A 21,602-nucleotide genomic window follows, 5' to 3' on the forward strand; every position below is an offset into this window, starting at 1 on the left:
TTCATCAGAGCTGCCTGGAAAAAAACATTTTCCCAGGAAAACGGCTGAAATAGCTTACTACATGTACTTCGTGTTTCTGAAAAATAAAAAAATAAAAATATAGGTCATTCCGATAACTTTTTTGCAATCTTTGATGATACAAATGCCTTGAAATTCCACATAGAACGCAGCTATTTGGGTCATCAGGCGACAAACCGCATCACCCTTGCTCGCGGACTAATACCAATAACGCTTCACTGGCCGACCAGCTTGACCACGCTGAAAAACACTTCAATGCAAAGTTAAGGTTGATTAATTCAAAAACTAATGGAAAATCTTAAACGATCGCTGAGCAATGGGGAGCCAAACTTAGCGTGACAACCAGGAACCTTAAGATTATTTTGCATAAAAAATTATCTTTACATTACTACCATATATCACCTGTCTGCGATGAGTACTTTTCCTGCGCCAGAGGTTTAAAGTCATGGGAAAATGCAGTGTTCTAAGGCTATATTGCCAAGCTTGGGTTCCAGGCAGCGTCACAATGGAGCAATTAGAAAACTAGCGTTTTTTTTTACAGACATCGCATTTCCCAAAACAAGAAAAATCTGCTCGGATACCTTGGCTATGGATATATGTGTTCTTTTCGTGGTTTCGGTGCCGCATACTTGCAGAAAACGTTCTTAACCGTTGGTATCGAAGACGTCACGCAGTGACGTCATCGGGTCCCCTGGGAAAACAGCATGGGGTCGCGTTTTAGGTTCGTCGCTTTAAAGTAAAATGAAGAATATGTCAGATTTTGACCTTGAATGATAGAGCAGAGTTCGCACTTTCCGAATCAAACGCGTCAGACACCAAACTCTTCACTATTTTGCAGTGAATGGCCTATTTAAGTCGCAGAACACTATCGATCAGAGAGGGAGTTCAAGATTATTGAGCTTTGCCATTGCAATAATTGGGCGGTAAGGACTGGTAACGGTGGACAGTTATACATGTTACAGAAATAATGATGACAATAATCTAAGATATCAATGAAATGTTCTGTATTTTGCAATGATAATGACTTTACACTTCTCTCACTTTATAAATTAAAGTAACTTGACTTATACATCAAATGATGCCTTGTTCCATTACAAATCTGTAGCAGCTGGATATCTGAGTTTTCATGAAGATGAATTTGGTGTATTATGTGTGAACATATTCAATAAAAGGCAAGAACTTCAAGATTTTGACACAGCAGGTTCATGATTTGATATCGTCAAATACTTGACATATTATATAGCATTGTTGACAAACTCACAAATTCTGGTCTATACATCTTGTTCCTCTCTCATAATAACACTAGATTTGACATACATGTATGCATCCCATTGTACCTTGTTAGTGAATATTTCTATCATGGAAGCAGGAATAAAACCATTGTTGAACATGATTTTGGTGTCTTGTACATGTGTTGACATTTGTAAGTCAGTTGTAAATTTGCCAACATCACACTTTTCACAGAAAAATGGCAGCTGTAGCTGCCCCTTTGATCTGAATATTATACTAGATCTGATCACACTATATTACATCTTTAACCAAGTACTAGCACGCAAATGACTATCAAACAAATTTTTTTCACAAAGAATGCTGAAGTATCAGCCAGGTACAGGTTTATCTATAATAAGCACAACATGCCACACTGTTTCACATAGTGCAAAAGATACACAAGATATTATTACCTTATCAATCCTTTTCATGGCTTGATGGATGTGTTGATTTTATAAAATTCTTGGAAAGCTATCTTCTACGATAACATCAAATTTTAAAGCTAGCCTACATGTTTACATGTAGTAAGAAAGATGCAAATTCAACCAGTTCTCACAAAACGGAATCACTACTTTACATAGTTTGCAATTCTCGGACAAAACTAGCTAAAATTATTTCATTACTGCTAACAACATACTCGAGTCACTACCAAACCTGATGAAGTACAGTACGCATATCTGAGATCCTTTGCAAACACTCCTGTATCTCTGGTCGTTTCCTTGGATCCTTCTTGAGACAGTCATGGATCAGCCTGGTCCACTCACGGGTGGGGGGGACTGTACCTCGCCAATGTGGCATTCTGATGTCCCTCCCTTTCTCCAAGTCCTTGTTCATCTCTGTTACATACATGTAAGTTTGCACAGCCTGATCCTTTCAAAAATAAAAACAAAAGTTACTGCATTGTAATCTCACCAGAATCATGGGATGAAAATGAATTTATATACAGATTCTGAAATGATTGTGCAAAAAAACATGCAAGCTGTGTAAGGCCATGGCAATTTCAGGCATTTTAGCAGTACAGTCTAGGCTTACTCATCTGTCGTATCGACAGGAGATTCCAACAACAGGTTTAAAATAATGCAGTAAAATAATTTGACATCCCCATGCTGAAAGTGGTGTGGCATTGTTGGTATCGTATTAGGCTGTTAGAAAGAAGCAAATCCATAAACTCAGTATAGGACTAAGGCCAGTATACACATTCTACATGTAAGCTGTAGGGAATGGAGAATGGTACAAATGCTAGTCAGTGCAACTACTTCCCAGAAGTTTGGAATCCCAGATTTCTTGTTGATGTTAAGATATATCTAACATTCTTAAAGGTGTCCTCAAACATATGGCCTATTTTCAGTAGTAGGCACATATCAGGAGTAGCAACTTTTCAAAAGAAAACATTGAGCTTTGATGTCCAACATTACCTTTACTTTTTCTCCCGTCCCATACAAGGTTATGCCATACCACATCTCCCACAGGATGAGGCCCAGGCTGTAGATGTCGGCACTCCTGTCATAGACCTTCCTTTCCTTTACTTCTGGTGCAGCATAGAGGGGGGTCCCAGCTATGGTGCCTGTGACTTTTACCTCTCTTTTGGTCTGTCCAACATCAGCAAGCTTCACTGTGTCCTCCTTGGTCACCTGGTGAAGATATCAAATAAATTATTCAACCTAAAGTTTACAAACATGGCTCTCCTGAGCCATTGTTTTTCTATAACAGGTGAACCAGCTTAAGGCTTAACATCAGTTTTGTACAATAATACATGCTGCGTAAGACCAGACAGATTCAAAGTTCTTTCAGACTCTTAGTCAACAACTTAACCAGATGACCACCTTGCCAATTTAGTTTGACTCTTCTTATGGGAGTTACCCATGTCAACTTATCTAATGTGAACATGCTTAGGTTGAAAATGTTTTTCAACAATAAAACTACATGTACATATACAGTTTGTTGTACAGGAGCTCACTTCTTACATATTGAGCAAATTACTTGTAGGTGAGACACATACCATAAACAATTAAATTAATATACAACCAATATGTGGGATGAAGTACTAAAATGTGTTAGCTTTACGTACTCCATTTAGACGTATACATGTACATGTATGTCCACTATATCAATAATGATGGTTGGTGAACTCTTTGAGGTCATAAGATACTAGTGCAAAATATATAACATAGTACATGTACCAGAATATTGATAAGTTTGAGATCTCTATGGATGTACCCTGCATCATGGATAGTCTTGAGTCCCTCACACAGCTGCACTGCCAGGTTCTGGGTGTAGCTGAAGGCTGCTGCCTTCTTCTCTGGGTTATGTTTCCACCAGGCTGGGTTACGGTCCCTGTGATGCACAATAATCATTCTTTTATACATCAATGGGTGAAAGAATTCAGTTTACATGTAACTTTGTATTTATCAATTCTCCACAAAGCCAAAGGAGGGACAAACTTTACTACTTGCCCTCCAAACACAATGTAGTGTAATACAGTACAAATTTGCACATACATGTACATTTTTGATGAATAATGCATGGAGTTGTTGATTCAATTAAAGATTCTTTAATTGTTTCTGTTCCTGTTCCTATGAAGATGTGGAAATACAAATATTTGTATAACTGTAGGAAGGAGTGATGCTTTCATTAAGTTAATGTACTACCCTTGGCCATGGTGTGTGCCAAATGGTGGTTATACTGGCAATCCTGTACAGATGCATAACTCTTTTAAGTCAATTATTCACAATATCCAAGCCTTACATGTACCTCTGTCCAACGATCCTGTCCGCCAGTGTTCCCTCACACAGCTCCATGACCAGCCCCAGTCTCAGCTCATCATCCTCTTTCCTGTACGCTGTGCCGTAGTACTTCACAATGTGATCTCCCTTCAGCTTCCTGGGGATAGACAGGTTTCTGTCAGTGACAACACACTTTTCAAAATTCAGTACAGTTTACAGAATGTATTGTATCTCCAATGGGTAGACCTTGATATCTTAAGTGAGTTGTTTACCGTAGGATTTCTTCCTCCTGCAGGTATTCCCAGGCAGTTTCTGTTGTTATGATGTCATATGGATAGACTCCAGATCCAATCTTCAGGAGTGCTGCAGGAGTCTCTGCTCCCTTCCATAGGACTTGAACTTGGTACACTTCACCAAAGCCCCCGCCTCCTATCCATGTGTCTGTCCAACCTATGATGCTGTCCAGCTCAAACTCATACTTTCTCATCTCAGTCAGGTGGAACATTGCCAGCTGGCCCAGGAAGCTGTTGATGTCCCTACTTTGTTCATACAGAGCTGCAGTAAGCCGAGTAAGTATCCTGAAAAATATGAATGACAAGAAGTTTGATTTGTTAGACCAGGCAAAAGTTTGACGTGTTGAATCCCATGATTATGACTTTCACTTTGGAACTTATCATGCATATTACTATTAGTCTTATTTCCTGGGCTAAGGTTTGGGGCAGTGTGAATTAATGCACATTTCATTAAGTCTGTAAAAGTCTAATGAACATTTTGGCATTAAGTAAAATTCTTGGGCTCTTTTAAATCTTGGAAGACAGTCTAAAGCATTATGCATTTTATAAATACATGACTTTTGTGAACATAATCTAAAATTGCCTTATATAGTAAGAGCACATCTTTAAAATTTCTCCTACCTGTACTGAGTTTCCAGTTTGATGTCAAGACTCTTTGGCAGCAGCAAGTCCAGACCATCCAGAACTTTGCTGAAGTCTTCTGACAGAATCCCAAATGGTCCTACTGCCTGTAGCAATGATAGTAAGTTCAAACCATGATTTTCTAATTTTTGTCCAAATTTCATAAGACTCACAGATCGATGTTTGAACCTGTAAGCTATGCTTGCCTTTTCTGTTGACACAAAGAACACCTGTGACTCCTCCAGACCAGGCCACATTTCTGACAGCTTCCTGAGTGTTTCACTCTTCACATAGTCTTGTTCCTCTCGTGACACATCTGCAAGCTTTACTTACCTTTTCTGTTGACACAAAGAAGACCTGTGACTCCCCCAGACCATGCCACATCGCTGACAGCTTCCTGAGTGTCTCACTCTTCACTTCCTCTTGATCCTTAGGTTTCACAGTGTCCCACTTGTTGCAGATGAACATGGCTGATTCTGGGTTGAAATCTTCAGCTTTTTCTTTTTTTGCATACAGCTGTAGAAGTCGTCCCAACTGAAATGTGTCATGGAATGATTACAAAAATGTGAAGTTATTATAATTCACTCACTCACTCACTCACTCACTCACTATCCTGGTTTTGATACACAATAAACATGTACAATGCTCCTGAAAAAGACGTACTGGTGTAAAATTGATTTTATGTTAGTTATCTCACGGGCTGAAGAACAGTGGCAAGTAAAGAGCTGGAGAATTCCAGCCACACATGGCCATGGGATAGCACCTAGAGAGAAGCCCAGAACAGAGTTTTTGTTGCTGGGATTGGCTTGAGGGAAGTAATTTAGAGAGATACTTGGACAAGTGTACATTGATGCAAAATTGTAATTCATACATAGGACTTGTTCCAAGAAGCTAAGTCTGTACCCTGTCCTGTTGCACTCCCCCTGCCCTGGAGCTGTCAATGATGTACAGGAAGGCAAAAACTTTGGGCATGTAGTCAGCAACAAGGTCATCCATCATCTCACTTTCTCCCACACCGGGACTGTCCACTAGGACTATTCCTCCCTGAAAGTACAATTATTCTTTTAGCTATTTGTCAGAATGTGTCAACAGACTATCATTCAAAATATCTTGTTGACAAATGTAGGCTAGAAAACTGATTAAGGTAATAACAATTCTTGTATACTATTAGTTATTTGAACAGAACTTAGTCAGTAATACCTAGAATATACCTGTAGGACAGCTATAAATTAAATTACAATCGATGTACCATAAGGTGCTTCAATTTTTCAACCTCTACTCACGATAGTACTGGGCTTTTCCTGTAACTGGTATCATTTTGAATGATGGTCTGACAGATTCAATATCCAATAAAGAAATTCATCTTATCAATCTAATAAGCTGTAGCTGCAGTAATTTTTCAGCAGGGCTTTCCTGAGATTGAAAGTTTAAACACTATCCTAATCAAGTTGCGAGCTAGCTTATCTATAAATTTAGCCTTACTTGAAGAAGAGGAAGAGGCCAGAAGATCTCGACCCTCTTAGCTGGAGGAAGTTGATCTCGACTGGCTCCTTCCAGATGCATGTAGCTTTTCAGTTCATCCTGACGCTCCTTTGTGCCGTCCAGTGGGATGGTGACTGTCTTTAGTCCCGTAATTTTGCCAATGATTCCTGACTTGCGCAGATGGACCACAGCCTGTCGAGTTTCTCCATACTTGACCTCACAGATGGTGGAAGTGCTGCTGAGGTGGGACACAGGCAGGATGTCACCTCCCAGCAGCACGTTCAGGAAGGTGCTCTTTCCTGAGGATGTTTCTCCTGAACATAGTACATATTCATGCAAATTTGTTAATTTAAAAAAGATTTAATATAATTTGAGTATTCAAACATGTACAGTGAAACTGATGTGATAAGGTTGTGTTATTACAGACTAACCTGCTACAAGAATGGGACACTCTTCTCTGTGTAACTGTGTCTGCACGTCTGTTAGGATGTCTTCCACCTCACAACCAAATTGTATATTCAAGTTTTCCTTGGTACTTCTGTCCAGACTGGGAAGGAAGGCTGCAATGTTGTGGCACAACTCTGCCAGGTGTTCTCGTTTTGAGTTGTGTGCCTCAAGGATTTCCCGCAGGCTTTCTGCAGCCTACATTTAGAAATGTTTACCTGTCAGAGTTCCATTCATTCACTTTCCACCAGAACATACATTTGTACAGTTCTTAACTAAAAACAGAAATTCTATCATTCAATGAATGAACTTACATGACTTATGTATTATGTAATACTATATAAAATTATGTATAATAGTGATGCTGCACACTTTGTCATCTACAATCATGTATGTTTTTTATTATTTTTCATGATGTTTTCTACCAAATGACTTACATTGTACATCATGAATGTCCTACATACCATTGGCTAAAACTTAGGGTAAGATCCTAGCACTTTCTCAGTAAATGTAAAATCAGATTCAAATCCTGTAAGAACAAATGTAAAATGTCTCTCATTGATTTTGAAAGTTTACCTGCATCTAGGTTTGTAAATTTAAAGCAAGCCAAAATTTATGTAAATTCATTTTAAAACTTATGTCAAGGGAGGGGTTCCTCCAAAAAAGGGAAGATGCTACCCTGCTATGATGATGATATTATGATATTGTTACCCTATTTCTAAAGTCACTAACAAAAATGCAACTGAAAGTGCCTGAAAATAAAATGTCACCAAGTACTGGCAGCCGCTGTTAGATTTGCTCACCTGACCAGGACGTCTTCTTGTAGCTGCTGCTGCCCAGATGTCCCTGATCCTCTTCTTCACTTCTGTCCTCGCCTCCTCTGTTTCCAGGTCATCAATTTCCTCCTCAGTCATGCCAAACTCTTTCCGGAGAAACCGGGTTAGCTTACCCAGCTTCATCTGGTCTATCTCCTCCTCTGTGGGGAGGTCTAATACTGTCTCTGCCATTGCTACACATACATGTATGTTGGTGACCTGTGTAAACAATAATGTTGCAATATGATTAGTACAGGGTAACCCTGTAATTGTTATAACAGTAATTGTTATAACTTTATAATCATTAAATGATACATTTACATGCTGAATGTTAATTCTTGACAACCTAGCAAACAAACAATTACTATAAATAATTCAACCTGCGAGTAAAGGGGGACTTAACAGCAGACGCCGGTTGATTTTGTAAAAGACAATATTTTATATTTTTGATGCAAAATCAACCAAGTTTGTAAAATTTGGGAAGTTCCATTAACAGTTTTTGACAATGTCATGTGGAGAGTGTGAGGGAAAGCTAAAGTTAATCTGAGAGATACAATTTTAGTGAGAAAGTGAGAAATACAATTTTAACCTTTGGCTATTTTTGTTCTTGTTTCAAAGCTTCGCATTTTAAAGTTTTTTCTTGAGAATTGAAATATCATGCAAATTGTGGGCTTACACAATTTTTGCAGGATCCTTCCACTGAGCCACCAGGAAAAGAAATCGTATACCACTTTCAAACCAGCTGGAAAACAGTTAAAGACAGACTAAATATAACTGGATTCCATTTTTTTCTACCTTCATAGCTTTAATCCTGTCCAGACAGTCCTGTATCTCTGGTCGTTCCTTTGGATCCAACCTGAGACAGTCGTGGATCAGCCTGGTCCACTCACGGATGGGGGGGACTGTATCTCGCCATCGTGGCATCCTGATGTCCTTCCCTTTCTTCAAGTCTTCTTCCATCTGTTTGGCATAAGCAGCATCCTGACAAAACAACAAGGAAGCCCCCATTGAGGTTATTATTAAACAATTATTGATGCATTGTCCAGTATCCTACATTAATGTCATATCAATGTCCATATCGCCTGAGGTACCAGCCAAACTGCAGGTCATGCATTGTCATCTACCAGTGACTACAGATATCCTGGGTACCAGGGGGGTCTGGTTTGGGACCAGAATAATGCTCGGCTTACGGTTGTATACAAAAGAGCATCATGAACAATGACACATGTTTAAGTCATTGCACACTATACAAATGTTCTGTGTGCCAATTGGCCTCCCCTACTTTGGAGTTCAAAGTTGCTACTGTCAGTAACTTAAAAGAAAGTAAGAAAATTAATTCTACACATACATGTAAATGTATATATATAGTAATACACACTGTCTCACTGACCTCAGTGTGGAGCCCATACAAGGCCCTCCCGTACCACATCTCCCACAGGATGAGGCCCAGGCTGTAGATGTCGGCACTCCTGTTGTAAACCTTCCTTTCCTTCACCTCCGGGGCTGCATAGAGGGGGGTTCCGGCTACTGTGCCTGTGATTTTCATCTCTTGTTTGGTCAGTCCAACATCAGCAAGCTTCACAGTGTCATCCCTGGTCACCTGGTGCATTAAGGTACATGTAAATCTTAATTTTTCAATGTAAAATACAAATCGCCGTGTCCTGCATGTCATTGCAGAATGGTAAGTGGTAAGTCATTGTTCAAACAGCAGTCTGGCAAATTTACCTACCCTACTGTATATTTGTTTACTTCGTAAATTATTTGTGAAACTACAAAGGCCGACATTTGCTTTGGAGCAAATGTAGCGGATGGCTTCACCACATTTTACGACATGGCAGGGAAAGAATGAGAAACACATTGTCAAGGGAAAATAATTCTTTACATTGATATAACTATAATGAAGTGACAACAGTTGGATAGCTATCCCCTACATTATTGATTAGGATTTTTAATTTCATGAAGCAAACTGTTGATTTTCAAGATAAAAAGACGCGTTTATGCCCCGCATTCCAATGCTGGAGCAGGAAAGCTTGACAAACCTACCAAAACACTTGAATCAAATCAAATCAAATTTTATTCAGTAAGGCTCTCGCGGGCGAATACCCAAATTTCGTCCTTATTACAGTATATAGAGCATTAAAAACAATGAAACATGAACATGAAACAACATAGGCGAACACAATATTAAGACATATTCGAAGACAATTACACGATTAAAATCTATGCATAATATGCGGTTATCACGAAGAATTTAGCTCAGGTACAATATATATAACACTACTTCTGGATTGTCTTGTTATAGAGACGAACAGCGCAATGAAGGAACGAGTTATTAAGTCTGTTAGTCCGGGCTTTAGGTCGACTGATTGTGCCAGAGTTTCTGAATGCATTTAATAATACTTTCAATATGGCATGACTTTGTACAGGTGTTAATTGAGTTAACTCAATCGAATCCCAAACAGCCGATCAGCAAGAAGAATAGAGGAAAGCTTCATGCCTATTGGTTGCTTGCTCTGCATGCCATTCTGATGACTCATGCCCAAATATGGTAACTTACTGCTATAATAATACATTTTCTATAACATAGCCAAAAAGCTCATTATACAAATAAAACCATTCTAAAAGCCTGTATCACAAAAATGAAAAAAAAAAGCCTAAGGGTTTTCTTGTTATTTTGCCCTAAAATGAAGGAGTTGAAGCAATTTACAGAAATGGCAGGAGAAGGAGAAGGGGAAGGAGGAGAAGGAGGAGAAGAAACACGAGGAAAAACAAAATATATGACTTACATAGTGGTGAAGTCATCATCATCATCATGCCTCCGGATTGTAAATCCAGTGAGGTACACTTGATAAAAGTTACTCCAGTGTATGTCCTATCCCTCATAGCAGACACCAGTGAAGTCATAACAACACGTAGCAGTCAATTGATACTTTATATGTACACTGTATATCAAAGTCATACTGTATATACTTAAGTCAAGTAAGTCAAGTATATCAAAGATTTAATCTAATGATGGCCTAATCTTAATCACAGTAATCCTGACTATCTGGTGAATTGTTTGAGATTACAAGAAATTTTTTGTATAACATACCAGTATATTGCTGAGTTTGAGGTCCCTGTGGATGTAGCCTTCCTTATGGATGTGTTTGAGTCCCTCACACAGCTGCACTGCCAGGTTCTGGGTGTAGCTGAAGGCTGCTGCCTTCTTCTCTGGGTTAGAACCCCACCAGGCTGGGTTACGGTCTCTGTAGCATACAAAGGAAAAAGGAATGCTAATTGTAATTTATTTTAATATTTCAGTACATATTGGCTTGGCTATGAGCAAGATTGTGAAATTTCTTACTCATCAACTGCAGTCTAGATGAGTTTACTAAGTAAATGAAGAATATATATTTCCTTTTTGTATCTAGCACTGTCTCATATATTTAAAAAACAACAAAACGATAGTACTCACACACACAGAGGACAGACACACGGCACAAAACCATATCACCTTACTTGTGGAAGGTAATAAGATGTGTGACATGATCATGAAGGAGTGAAGTAGATACTAAATATTTTCTTATCGGTAAGCTGTGATGATGCCTTTACTTTATAACTTATAAGTTATACTGTACTATTGACATGCAGCTAACTGTAGATGGATTTTCCCCAACTCGTTTACACTCACTCACTCACTGTCCGGTTTATCGTCTGTTGTTCCCCGTCTTCCGAGGGTTAGACGTTTAATACTTAGCAACCAACTTGAACCTTTTAATCCAATCTGATTCAGTTCCTTCCATTATACCCTCATGGCCTCACCTGTTGCCAATGATCCTGCTCTCCAGTGTTCCGTCACACAGCTCCATGACCAGCCCCAGCCTCAGGCCACGCCGCTCCCTCCTGTACGCCGTGCCGTAGTACTCCACAATGTGGGCTCCTTTCAGCTTCCTAGAGGCAAAATGTTTTATTGACAGTGATGAGAAAATTTTTGCTTGAAAGCTATCGAGAAGAAGAAAATAAAGATAATTGATCAATTAGCAGTAAAGAAAAAACCTCCCCCAATTGTTGTTTTGAAAACCATGATCTATTAGGAGGTAAATCTGAACCACTCCCTTCAGGGCAATGAAGTCTACTTCAGTCTGTTTCCTTGCAACATCTTTCATCTCTACTGATTTGCCAAAAGCAGTTACTCAAGCACCTGGATATGATTTTGAAAACGTCAGACGTTTCAGCTAGTACTAGCTGAAACGTCTGACGTTTTCAGTTACTAGCTGAAACTTCTGACCGTTTCCAAAATCATATCCAGTTGCTTGAGTAACTGCTTTTGGCGTATCGTATTACCTGGATGTCTAACCTTCATCGACGTATCTCTACTGATTGTCCATTGGATTTTGGATAAAGCTGACTCAGGGGTACTTAATTGTGAATGTTCTGTTCATTGAAACTGACATTATTATATGTTTAACTTAACCAATCTCAATTGAGATTAAGAGTTGCTCTAGCTGCCTTACCGTAAGTTGTCTTCTTCCTTCAGGAAGTCAGAGGCAGTTTCTTCAGTTGTGATGTCGTATGGCATGAGTCCAATCTTCAGTGCTGCTGGAGTCTCTGCTCCCTTCCATGGGACTTGAACTCGGTACACTTCACCAAAGGAGCCGCCTCCTTTCCTGTTCCTTGTGTCTGTCCAACCTTTGATCTTGTCCAGGTCATACTCGTACCTCCTAGTGCTTGTCAAGTGGAACACTGCCAGCTGGCCCAGAAAGTTGCTGATGTCCCTACTTTGCGGCTCATAGGTTTGCTTGATCATTTCATTACTTCTGGTGTCTTTGAAGGTCTGGTGTATTGTCTGCTCCATGATGGTCCTCATCTTTGTGATGTCGGCTTCCAGTAGAGCCAACAAGTTGCGCTGTGGCTGCATCTGCCTTTCTGCCAGCTCAGTGAGCAGTTCATCTGATGATGACAGTGCCTGCATCAGGATTTCTACCAGGGGTGTGCCTGTAGGTGCTTGTCTCCAGTAGTTGCGCAGTATGGATTCTACCCTGCTTTTGGACCCCCAAACTGCCTTTGCAATGCTCTTTCCAAACCTCCCTAACCTACTGCTCAGGGACGACAGTGATAATCCTTTCCAGAATGCAGCCAAACGCTCCCAAAAGGATGCTCTGTGGAACAGAACATTACGGATGTCCATTTGCCCCGTTACACCTTGGCCACAACTGCAGGCATGCATTGTTTGCCGGTGTGCAGACTCAAGTGACTCAACTGCTTCTTTCATTTCCTGCTCAAAGTGCCTTTCAATGGAAGTCATGTGGTCTTGAAACGAAGGACAGTGAGCCAAGTCATCTGCCAGGGCTGCATAGACATCTTTCAATTTGGAGAAATTCTCATCATCCCATGGGGTTTTCTTCTCATATTTCATCTTAGCCAAAACATTGTTATACCATGAGTTAAAGAGTAATTGCGATGCCGGCCTTGCCCAGGAGATCCCTACTGCATTCAATGTATCCTTTTTCAGTTTACCACTCTCTACAAGGCTAGACAGGGTATCCTTTGTGGGCTTCATCTTGCTGCTCATCAAATTTCTCAATGCCTCCATTCTCATGTTTGTTTCCTCTTGGAATGATTGAAGATGTTCCTGAGCCTCTTTGAACATTTTCACTTTAGTGTCGCTGTCCAGGTCTTGACGAGCCACATTTAGCACAGAGTCAACATGTCTCAGAGCTACACTCAAAATGTCAGTCAGTAACCTGAAACAAGTAGTATAAAATAACTTTTAACTTTGTGTCATCTCCTTTGCCTTAAGCTGTACGTATACGCTACGCATGGGTGCATATAGCTCACTGTATAAAATGTAATCCTAACAGGCCTTAAGTTACAATATTTGGTAAAGGTGCACAGAAAGAAAAACTCAACAATGTACAAAAAAATACTTAACAATGTACAAAAAAGCTTAGTGCTTGCACTTGCACATGAAGGGGTACATGTAAGTCAAGCCCTACTAACTTAACAAAAACAAAAAAGTATGGAAACTAGACTCGATACTGCCAGAAAAAGTGCTTGTCTTGCAAATGCAAAGTACTGTGTTGGCACAGAAATTTTTGCCCTGCAGGCCGGCATAGTCATGGTCTTCCACTCATCAATCACAATGTATGACAAAAACTTCAGAACTATATTAAGTCCACCAGAGTTGAAAAAGTTATCATTAGGCCACACCGACTTAATTTTATGGATGACATCCGCTCGCACATTGATTTTCGCCTGTTCTAAAAGAAAAGGGTCCGTGGTAGTTAGCGATAATACGGAGCAGAACACCAAGTCTACCGAAGCTCCACGACTCAAGAACTCAGTTCATTACGTACAATGTATAGTGCCGATTCATAAATTACATAAAATGCCAGCATGCACTGGTTTGTCGTATACAACTGCTGCAAATTCACCAGTTTTGCATTCCTGTGGTTTAGCAGCATTTTTACTTTTGGCCGGAATTTTTTTTTATTTGCCCGCGCACACTAGTTTGCCTTATTTTATAGAAAAAAAAGTTACCATTTTATAAGGCAATCAACATGCTATCTAGTACATGTAATGACAATAAAATGAATAAGGAATCAATGGAGATATGACCAACCAGAGTCAAGTTTTCATCAAATTTTTTATAGGTTTTCTCCCACCTGTACTGAGTTTCCAGTTTGATGTCCAGACTCTTTGGCAGCAGCAAGTCCAGACCATCCAGAACTTTGGTGAAGTCTTCAGACAGAATCCCAAATGGTCCTACTGCCTGCAGCAACAATAAAGTAACAATCATGAGACTATCAATAAGTCATGTACTAATAGTATTTGCTGATGACACTGGAGTGTACAACACCATCACTTCAATGGAAGACCAGGCCCTCCTACAATAAGACCTCATGGCTTGGTGACTGGGAGAAGAGGTGGGAATATGGCATTTCATCCTGGGAAGTGTCAGACGCTTCATGTGACTTGCAGTGGGAGGGTCATCCTTCAGTACGACTACCAGCTTACATGTACACTAGGTTAGAGACTAAATGTCAATTACTTTGGGGTTATCATCACAAAATACCTCTTGGAAAGAGCCATCAACAACCTGTGCGATAAGACTTTGCATTGGGCTTTCTGAAGATAAATCAAGATCAGTTCTAGACGCATCAAAGAGATGGTGTACAGTACGTTCTATACTAGAGTGTGCAGCAGCTGTATGGGAGCCATGGGCCCATACCCAACAAGACATCAACAGACTTGAGGACAATGCAGGGCAGCAGCTGATTATCCTCTCCTGTATTGAGTATGATTGATGTCGCTTCAACAGGAAGAGAAAATAATAAGTTATGTGCAAATACACTTTCTAGAATGATGTTCAAGAAAGTAAGCCAGGTGCTAGTACCAATTTCATACTACATGTATTTTATTATATATCTGATGTACTGTATGTATGAATGTTTGAGTCTGCAAGCTATGCTTACCTTTTCCATTGACACATAGAACACCTGTGACTCCTCCAGGCCAGGCCACTTCTCTGACAGCTTCCTGAGTGTGTCACTCTTCACTTCAACTTGATCCTCTGGTGGCACCAGGTCCCACTTATTGCAGATGAACATGGCTGATTCTGGCTTGAAATTTCCAGAATTGCCCTTTCTTGCATACAGGTGTAGAAGTCGTCCCAACTGAAATGTGTACAATCATGATATAAAATGGCATAACACATATGATAAACATGTACAAGTTTAGCCTATAGAAATAAGGAAATTTCCCAGGAACAAAGTCTTGTAATTATAAGACTAATTAGGCCAATAGTTTGTTCTACAATGTCATGACATATCTACTGGTAACTTCAGTGCCGGGCCTAAAAAGTCATGAGCCCTTAAGTTTGATGTTAAAATTTTACATGACATTAAAATTTGAAATCATATTATCCTGTTGTACAGTAACTGAGATAAAAAAAAAACTTAGTTACTCTCCCATGCAGCAGAGGTTTGGGTTTTGGCATATTCTTGACATTTTTAAGGCTTTTTTTATCAGGGTTTTTTTTTTGCAGTGGAATTTTTTTTATGCCAACTCAATGTAAAAAAAAATCCACTGCAAAAAAAAAACCCTGATAAAAAAAGGCCTTAAAAATGCCAAGAATATGCCAAAACCCAAACCTCTGCTGGGAGAGTAACTAATATATATATAAGTAACAAACCCTGTCCTTCTGCACTCCCCCTGCCCTGGAGCTGTCAATGATGTACAGGAAGGAAAAGACTTTTGGGATGTAGTCAGCAACAACTTGGTCCATTATCTCATTCTCTCCCACTCCTGGACTGTCCACTAGGACTATTCCTCCCTGAAAGTAAGATAATGACCTGCTATATTATCCTCCCTCAAAGCAAAAATCATTAACTTTATTAGCTGTTTTCAACAGTTACTTAGTAATATGTTGTTGACACAATTTTTCTAAGTTACAAGAAGGTGACATCAACATGACATCGTTATCATTAACAGTAATCAGTAATCAGAAGATAATTTTGGTACATCTAAGTGGTTTAGAAGTCTGGAGTCTTTCTTTTGCTTGCTCCTTTGATATTATTATAAGTTTTTAAAATATATTCTACTCACAAGCTTGAATAACTCTATAACTTGGACACTGTATACTATTATTAGGCCACACCGACTTAACTTTATGGATGACATCCAGAAAAAAGATCACGTCCACCGAGGCTCTGGCCTGGCTCTAGGCCTGAGTAGTCCATAGTAGTTAGCGACAATACGGAGCCAGGCACCCAGGCTACCGGAGCTCCACGACTCAAGAACTCAGTATATACGTACAGTGCCGATTCATAAATTCCGCAAAAAGCCAGCATGTGCCGGCTTGTTATATACGTTGCGATGTACTGCCGCAAATTCACAATTATTACCAGCTTTGTATCCATGATTGTGGTTTAGTAGCATTTTTATTTTCAGCATGAATTTTATTTTATTCGCCCGTGCGCACTAGTTTGGGGGTCTTCAGAGGATGTCATCCATAAAATTAAGTCGGTGTGGCCTTAGCTAGTATTACTCAGTCTGGTATCATGATAATCGATGGTCTGACTTGTTCAATGAATGTTGCTGATCTCATAATCTAACAGCAACAAGTTGCTAGACCAGGTGCTCAAGGTGATGGAGCGGGTTATAGAACCGTTCATCAGGGAGCAAGTAGATATAGACTCCATGCAGTTTGGCTTTATGCCTGGGAAAGGTACCATGGACGCCATCTTCATACTGAGACAGTTACAGGAAAAACACCTTGCAAAGAGGAAGGACCTGTACTTTATGTTTGTCGACCTAGAGAAGGCCTTTGATAGAGTGCCAAGACAAGTGCTATGGTGGGCCATGAGGAAGTTGGGTGTAGAAGAGTGGGTCATCAGGGTTGTACAAGCCATGTACAGACATGCTGCATCATGTGTACGTGTGAATGGCAGCTACAGCTCTGAGTTCGAGGTCAAGGTTGGTGTTCACCAAGGCTCTGTGCTCAGCCCACTGCTGTTCATCATTGTCATGGAGGCGCTGTCCAGGGAGTTTAGGACTGGATGCCCCTGGGAGATGCTGTATGCTGATGACTTGATGTTAGCTGCAGAGTCCCTTGAGGAGCTGGGGCGTAGGTTCAGCTGCTGGAAGAACAGCATGGGGTCACGCGGCCTGAGAGTGAACACAGGGAAGACCATGGTCCTCCACAGCACACATGCCCACACCAGGCCTGTAAAGGAGTCCGGGAAGTTCCCTTGTGGTGTTTGTAGGAGGGGCGTCGGCACGAACTCCATCTTCTGTGGAAAGTGCCGACACTGGATACATAAACGGTGCACAAACATCAAGGGTAGCCTGAGGGTAGACACCAACTTCAAATGCAGGAGGTGTACTAGTGGACTCCTCACATCCCCTCAAACACCCACAGAACAAGTGACTGTTGGCAACGAAAGCCTCAAAGTATTACCTACCTTCTGCTACCTGGGAGACATGATAAGCCAGTCTGGGGGCTGCTCTGACGCAGTGACTGCCAGGATTAGGTCTGCCTGGAAAAGCTTTCATGAGCTTCTCCCCATCCTCACGAACAGCTATATACCTCTTAGAAACCGTGGGCATGTCTTCAACTCTTGTGTCAGAAGCGTCTTACTCTACGCTTCTGAGACATGGGCTGTGACAGCAGAGGACATGAAGAGACTGATTAGAAGCAACAAGGCCATGGTAAGGATGTGCTCCAGGTAACTGGCAGACCACCAGTCAACTGAACAGCTACGCACTTGGCTTGGAGTCCACAACATCCAGGACACAGTAAGATCCAACAGACTAAGATGGTACGGCCACCTCCAGAGAATGGACAGGGACAAATGGCCAAAGAGGATCCTCACACTAGATGTGGAGGGTCCAAACCCCCGTGGCCGCCCTAGGAGGAAATGGTTCGACAACATAAGGGAGGACCTCCACCACCTGAACCTGGGCAAGACCAACCCACAGGACAGAGACAAGTGGCGAGCGGCCATCAAGCCCCAGATGTACTGTGCAAGCACGTCTAACCCTCGGAAGACGGGGAACAACAGACGATAAACCGGACAGGTAACAACTGTATCTTAAAATTTTCACCAGGGCTTTCCTGAGAGTCTCTCCAAATCAAGTTTTGAGCTTATCTAAAAAGTTAGCCTTACTTGAAGAAGAGGAAGAGGCCAGAAGATCTCGACCCTCTCAGCTGGAGGAAGTTGGTCTCGACTGGCTCCTTTCACATGTATGTAGCTTTTCAGTTCATCCTGACGCTCCTTTGTACCGTCCAGTGGGATGGTGACAGGCTTTGGTGTCATGATTCCAGATTTGCGCAGATGGACCACGGCTTGCTTGGTCTCCCCGTACTTGACCTCACAGATGGTGGAAGTGCTGCTCAGATGGGCCACAGACAGGATGTTCTCACCAAGCAGCCGGTTCAGGAAGGTGCTTTTTCCTGAGGAGGTTTCTCCTGAACAAAAAGAATTTTGTGTCATGCTTTATGAATGTTGTAAATTAGTATGAACAATAAATTAAAGTGCCCAACAATGCATCTTCTGCAAAATTTATTTTCGGTCACTTGAATACTTCACTGATGAATGTGTTCTGTGCTTTTGCTCTCTGGATTAAAAATAACCAAAAATCTGGAAAACATATTGAATGTAATAATTTAAAAGTAACTGTTACAATAAAAGGAAAGAAAACTCTGGGATATTGCCCAATGGCCAAGCTATTCTCCTATCGTCAAGTAATCCTTCAATCATGCTCTTACTAATAGATTACCCAAATGATACTGGGTTGCAGAAGAAACCTATGTTTCCATGTACCCATATGATACAGGGAAAAACAGAATATGATTGAAAGTATATTAAGACCGTGTAGTGATATTATTGGTCACCACAGAAGCAGCAAAATACCATGATCACAGTGCAAAAAAATGTGATAATCACTGATTCAGAAGTAATACTACCATGGTCAATAACATTACACTAACCTGCAACAAGAATTGGGCACTCTTCCTTGTGTAACTGTGTCTGCACATCTGTTAAGATGTCTTCTACTGGACGACCAAACTGTGTCTTCAGGATGTCCTTAGTACCCTTGTCCAGACGGGGAAGGTAGGCAGCGATGCTGCGGCACAACTCTGACAGCTCTTCTCGTTTTGAGTTGTGCAAAGCCAGGATTTCCCGCAGGCTTTCTGCAGCCTACATTTAGAAATGTCTGAGTTTTAGGCAACAAGATGAACTTTCCAACTAGTCATTCATTTTGGCATAACATCTATCTGACTCTAAATACTGGGCGCATATAACTTAAAGGTGGAATCAGGCTTGCTTTGTTCCCATAACCTGAATGTACCCCCTCACAACAAGCAGGCCTGTTCATGAACCCAAGGATATGTACAAGACAGTCATGTACATGTTGTACAATGTATTACTATTAGCCTTGTCAGCTTGCATGCATTGTGAAATCAATTAGAGCTATTAATTAAACTGCTTAAAATTTTTGTTTAATGTTTATTGTAAGATATGTCACAGATGCTTTCCTTTAATTAATAAAATTTGCCAATTTGCTTTCTATGAAGTTTAAATAACTACAGCATCAAAAATCCCAGCCAATAGTATCAAGGCCTCAAAATCAATATCAAAATAATTCAGTTTCTGATTGGTCAATGATGTCTCAATCTTCTTGCTGACTCGTGTCATAAAACTCATGTCATAGTAGGAAAGTCCCAAGCATGCGTGCTGTTCAACCAACCAATGAATGGAACTGAAAACAATTGATTGCCACTACCCTCTTAATTGTCTTCCTACCTATTACAGTTTCTCCATGTATGTATACAGTAACTGTTGTCATCAAATGCTAGAGAACCAGGAACAGCATCGATCATTTGACGTTCAAACAGCCGGACCAATCTCGAATATGGACATACCGAAGAAGAAGCCAACAACAACACAGATATACACATTTGTACAGCAGTTCTGGGGTTGATTTTCTCACCTGTCCAGGTTGTTTCCCTGATTCTTGTGCCTCTCTGATCCTTTTCTTCACTTCTGCCCTTGCCGCCTCCTCACTTGAAAGTTTAACCATGTCGTCCTTAGTGATGCCATCTTCTTGTAGGAGCCAATATAACTCACCAAGGTTCATCTTGTCCACCTCCTCCTCTGTGGGGAGGGCTGTCCTCTCTGCCATTGTTACTGTACCAATGTGGTGGCACACACTTCTGTTTTATGTATACTGACCTGTGAAAATATCAAATTATGTTGTAATAAATGTTGTCATAAACAGAAACTTATAGTCATATTAACTGTTGCAATGCAATATTGTGTATAAATTGCATTATTTGGCAGCAATTCTATAGCAACATGATGATAGGTGGGTTAAAAAGCAAGCAAAATTTAATACATGTACAGCATATTTCACTCCATCTCTTTCCCCTATCAAAAATGATCTGTTCTGTGTCAAGCTTTTACAGAATTGGACCTTTATCCATGAGTCTGAAGATGTGTCTGAAGGTGCCAAATGTTTGGGAAACTTTGAAGATACTGAGCAGAAACATTTGTCTACTTCAAGTCACAAATATTATATCAATGATACAATAATTCCGACTAAAACTCATCTACAGCACAGTCCAGATCTTGCCTAGCTACATGTATGGGACTGGGAGTCAGTTGAAATGAGGTAGGTGTAGGAGCTAAATATGAATCATGTCTAAAAACATATCAACTTCCCCTAGACATGCACAGTTTGGACAGTACTATAATATCAATGGGGGGTGGGGTGTTCAGACAGGAAGTGCTCTTAAAAAATCAATGAACACATAAAGTCACCTGTTAATTCCCATAAATACCCTACTTCAGTTGGGTATATATATATGTACAATTATTATATTAATTCATATTCTCCCTTGCTGGAGCATTCTATTGGAAATGATATAATTATAAACTCTCTAACAGTCTGTATGAATGTAAAATGTTACAAACTTACAAAGTTTGACTCTCTAAGGTATAAAGAAAATAATTTTTGAAAATAGGGTGACCACTGTGTGTGTTAATAGTAAAAACTGTAGCACCAACTCACCTTAGATCAGATGCAGCTACTTTCTTCAGGTAACATCCAAGAAAACTCCAGAGGGACGTTGGATCTGTACTTGACTCTCGATGGGCGCGCTGCAAAATGCTGGTGTGGCGACTGGCTTGTGCAAATCAACTGGACAAGGTTTGCTCAGACCTTTGGTCATCATATGACTTGATGTTGACTTTAGCAAAAGTGAAAATGCTGATGTAACTCTTGCTACACCTCTATTGGTGGCTCTTATCACAAAGAGGGATGAACCATTAACATACCTGGGGGAGGGGCAGATGTGCCCATTAGTGCATGTTCCTTCACTTAGTAGTTTGAGCTATTTCTGACAGCCTCTAAAATAATAATTGATTTTGTTGGCCTATTTCAGTTATTTT

General features: G+C 40.4%; 1 protein-coding gene across 1 annotated transcript; it reads right to left on the reverse strand.

Annotated features, from left to right (window-relative positions):
• Positions 1-1,026: 1,026 nt before the first annotated feature.
• Positions 1,027-12,976, reverse strand: LOC109486953. Its single transcript, XM_019790866.1, is given in 16 exon segments — positions 1,027-2,157; positions 2,703-2,918; positions 3,468-3,621; positions 4,039-4,167; positions 4,283-4,588; positions 4,925-5,031; positions 5,258-5,458; positions 5,828-5,968; positions 6,377-6,720; positions 6,838-7,048; positions 7,654-7,884; positions 8,461-8,646; positions 9,056-9,265; positions 10,757-10,910; positions 11,467-11,595; positions 12,159-12,976. Coding segments are annotated over 16 exon segments (3,735 nt in total). The 5' UTR covers positions 12,950-12,976; the 3' UTR covers positions 1,027-1,932.
• Positions 12,977-21,602: the final 8,626 nt, after the last annotated feature.

The sequence above is a fragment of the Branchiostoma belcheri genome, unplaced genomic scaffold, assembly GCF_001625305.1.
Source record: "Branchiostoma belcheri isolate BF01 breed outbred unplaced genomic scaffold, Haploidv18h27 scaffold84, whole genome shotgun sequence".
Classification (NCBI taxonomy): Eukaryota; Metazoa; Chordata; class Leptocardii; order Amphioxiformes; family Branchiostomatidae; genus Branchiostoma; species Branchiostoma belcheri.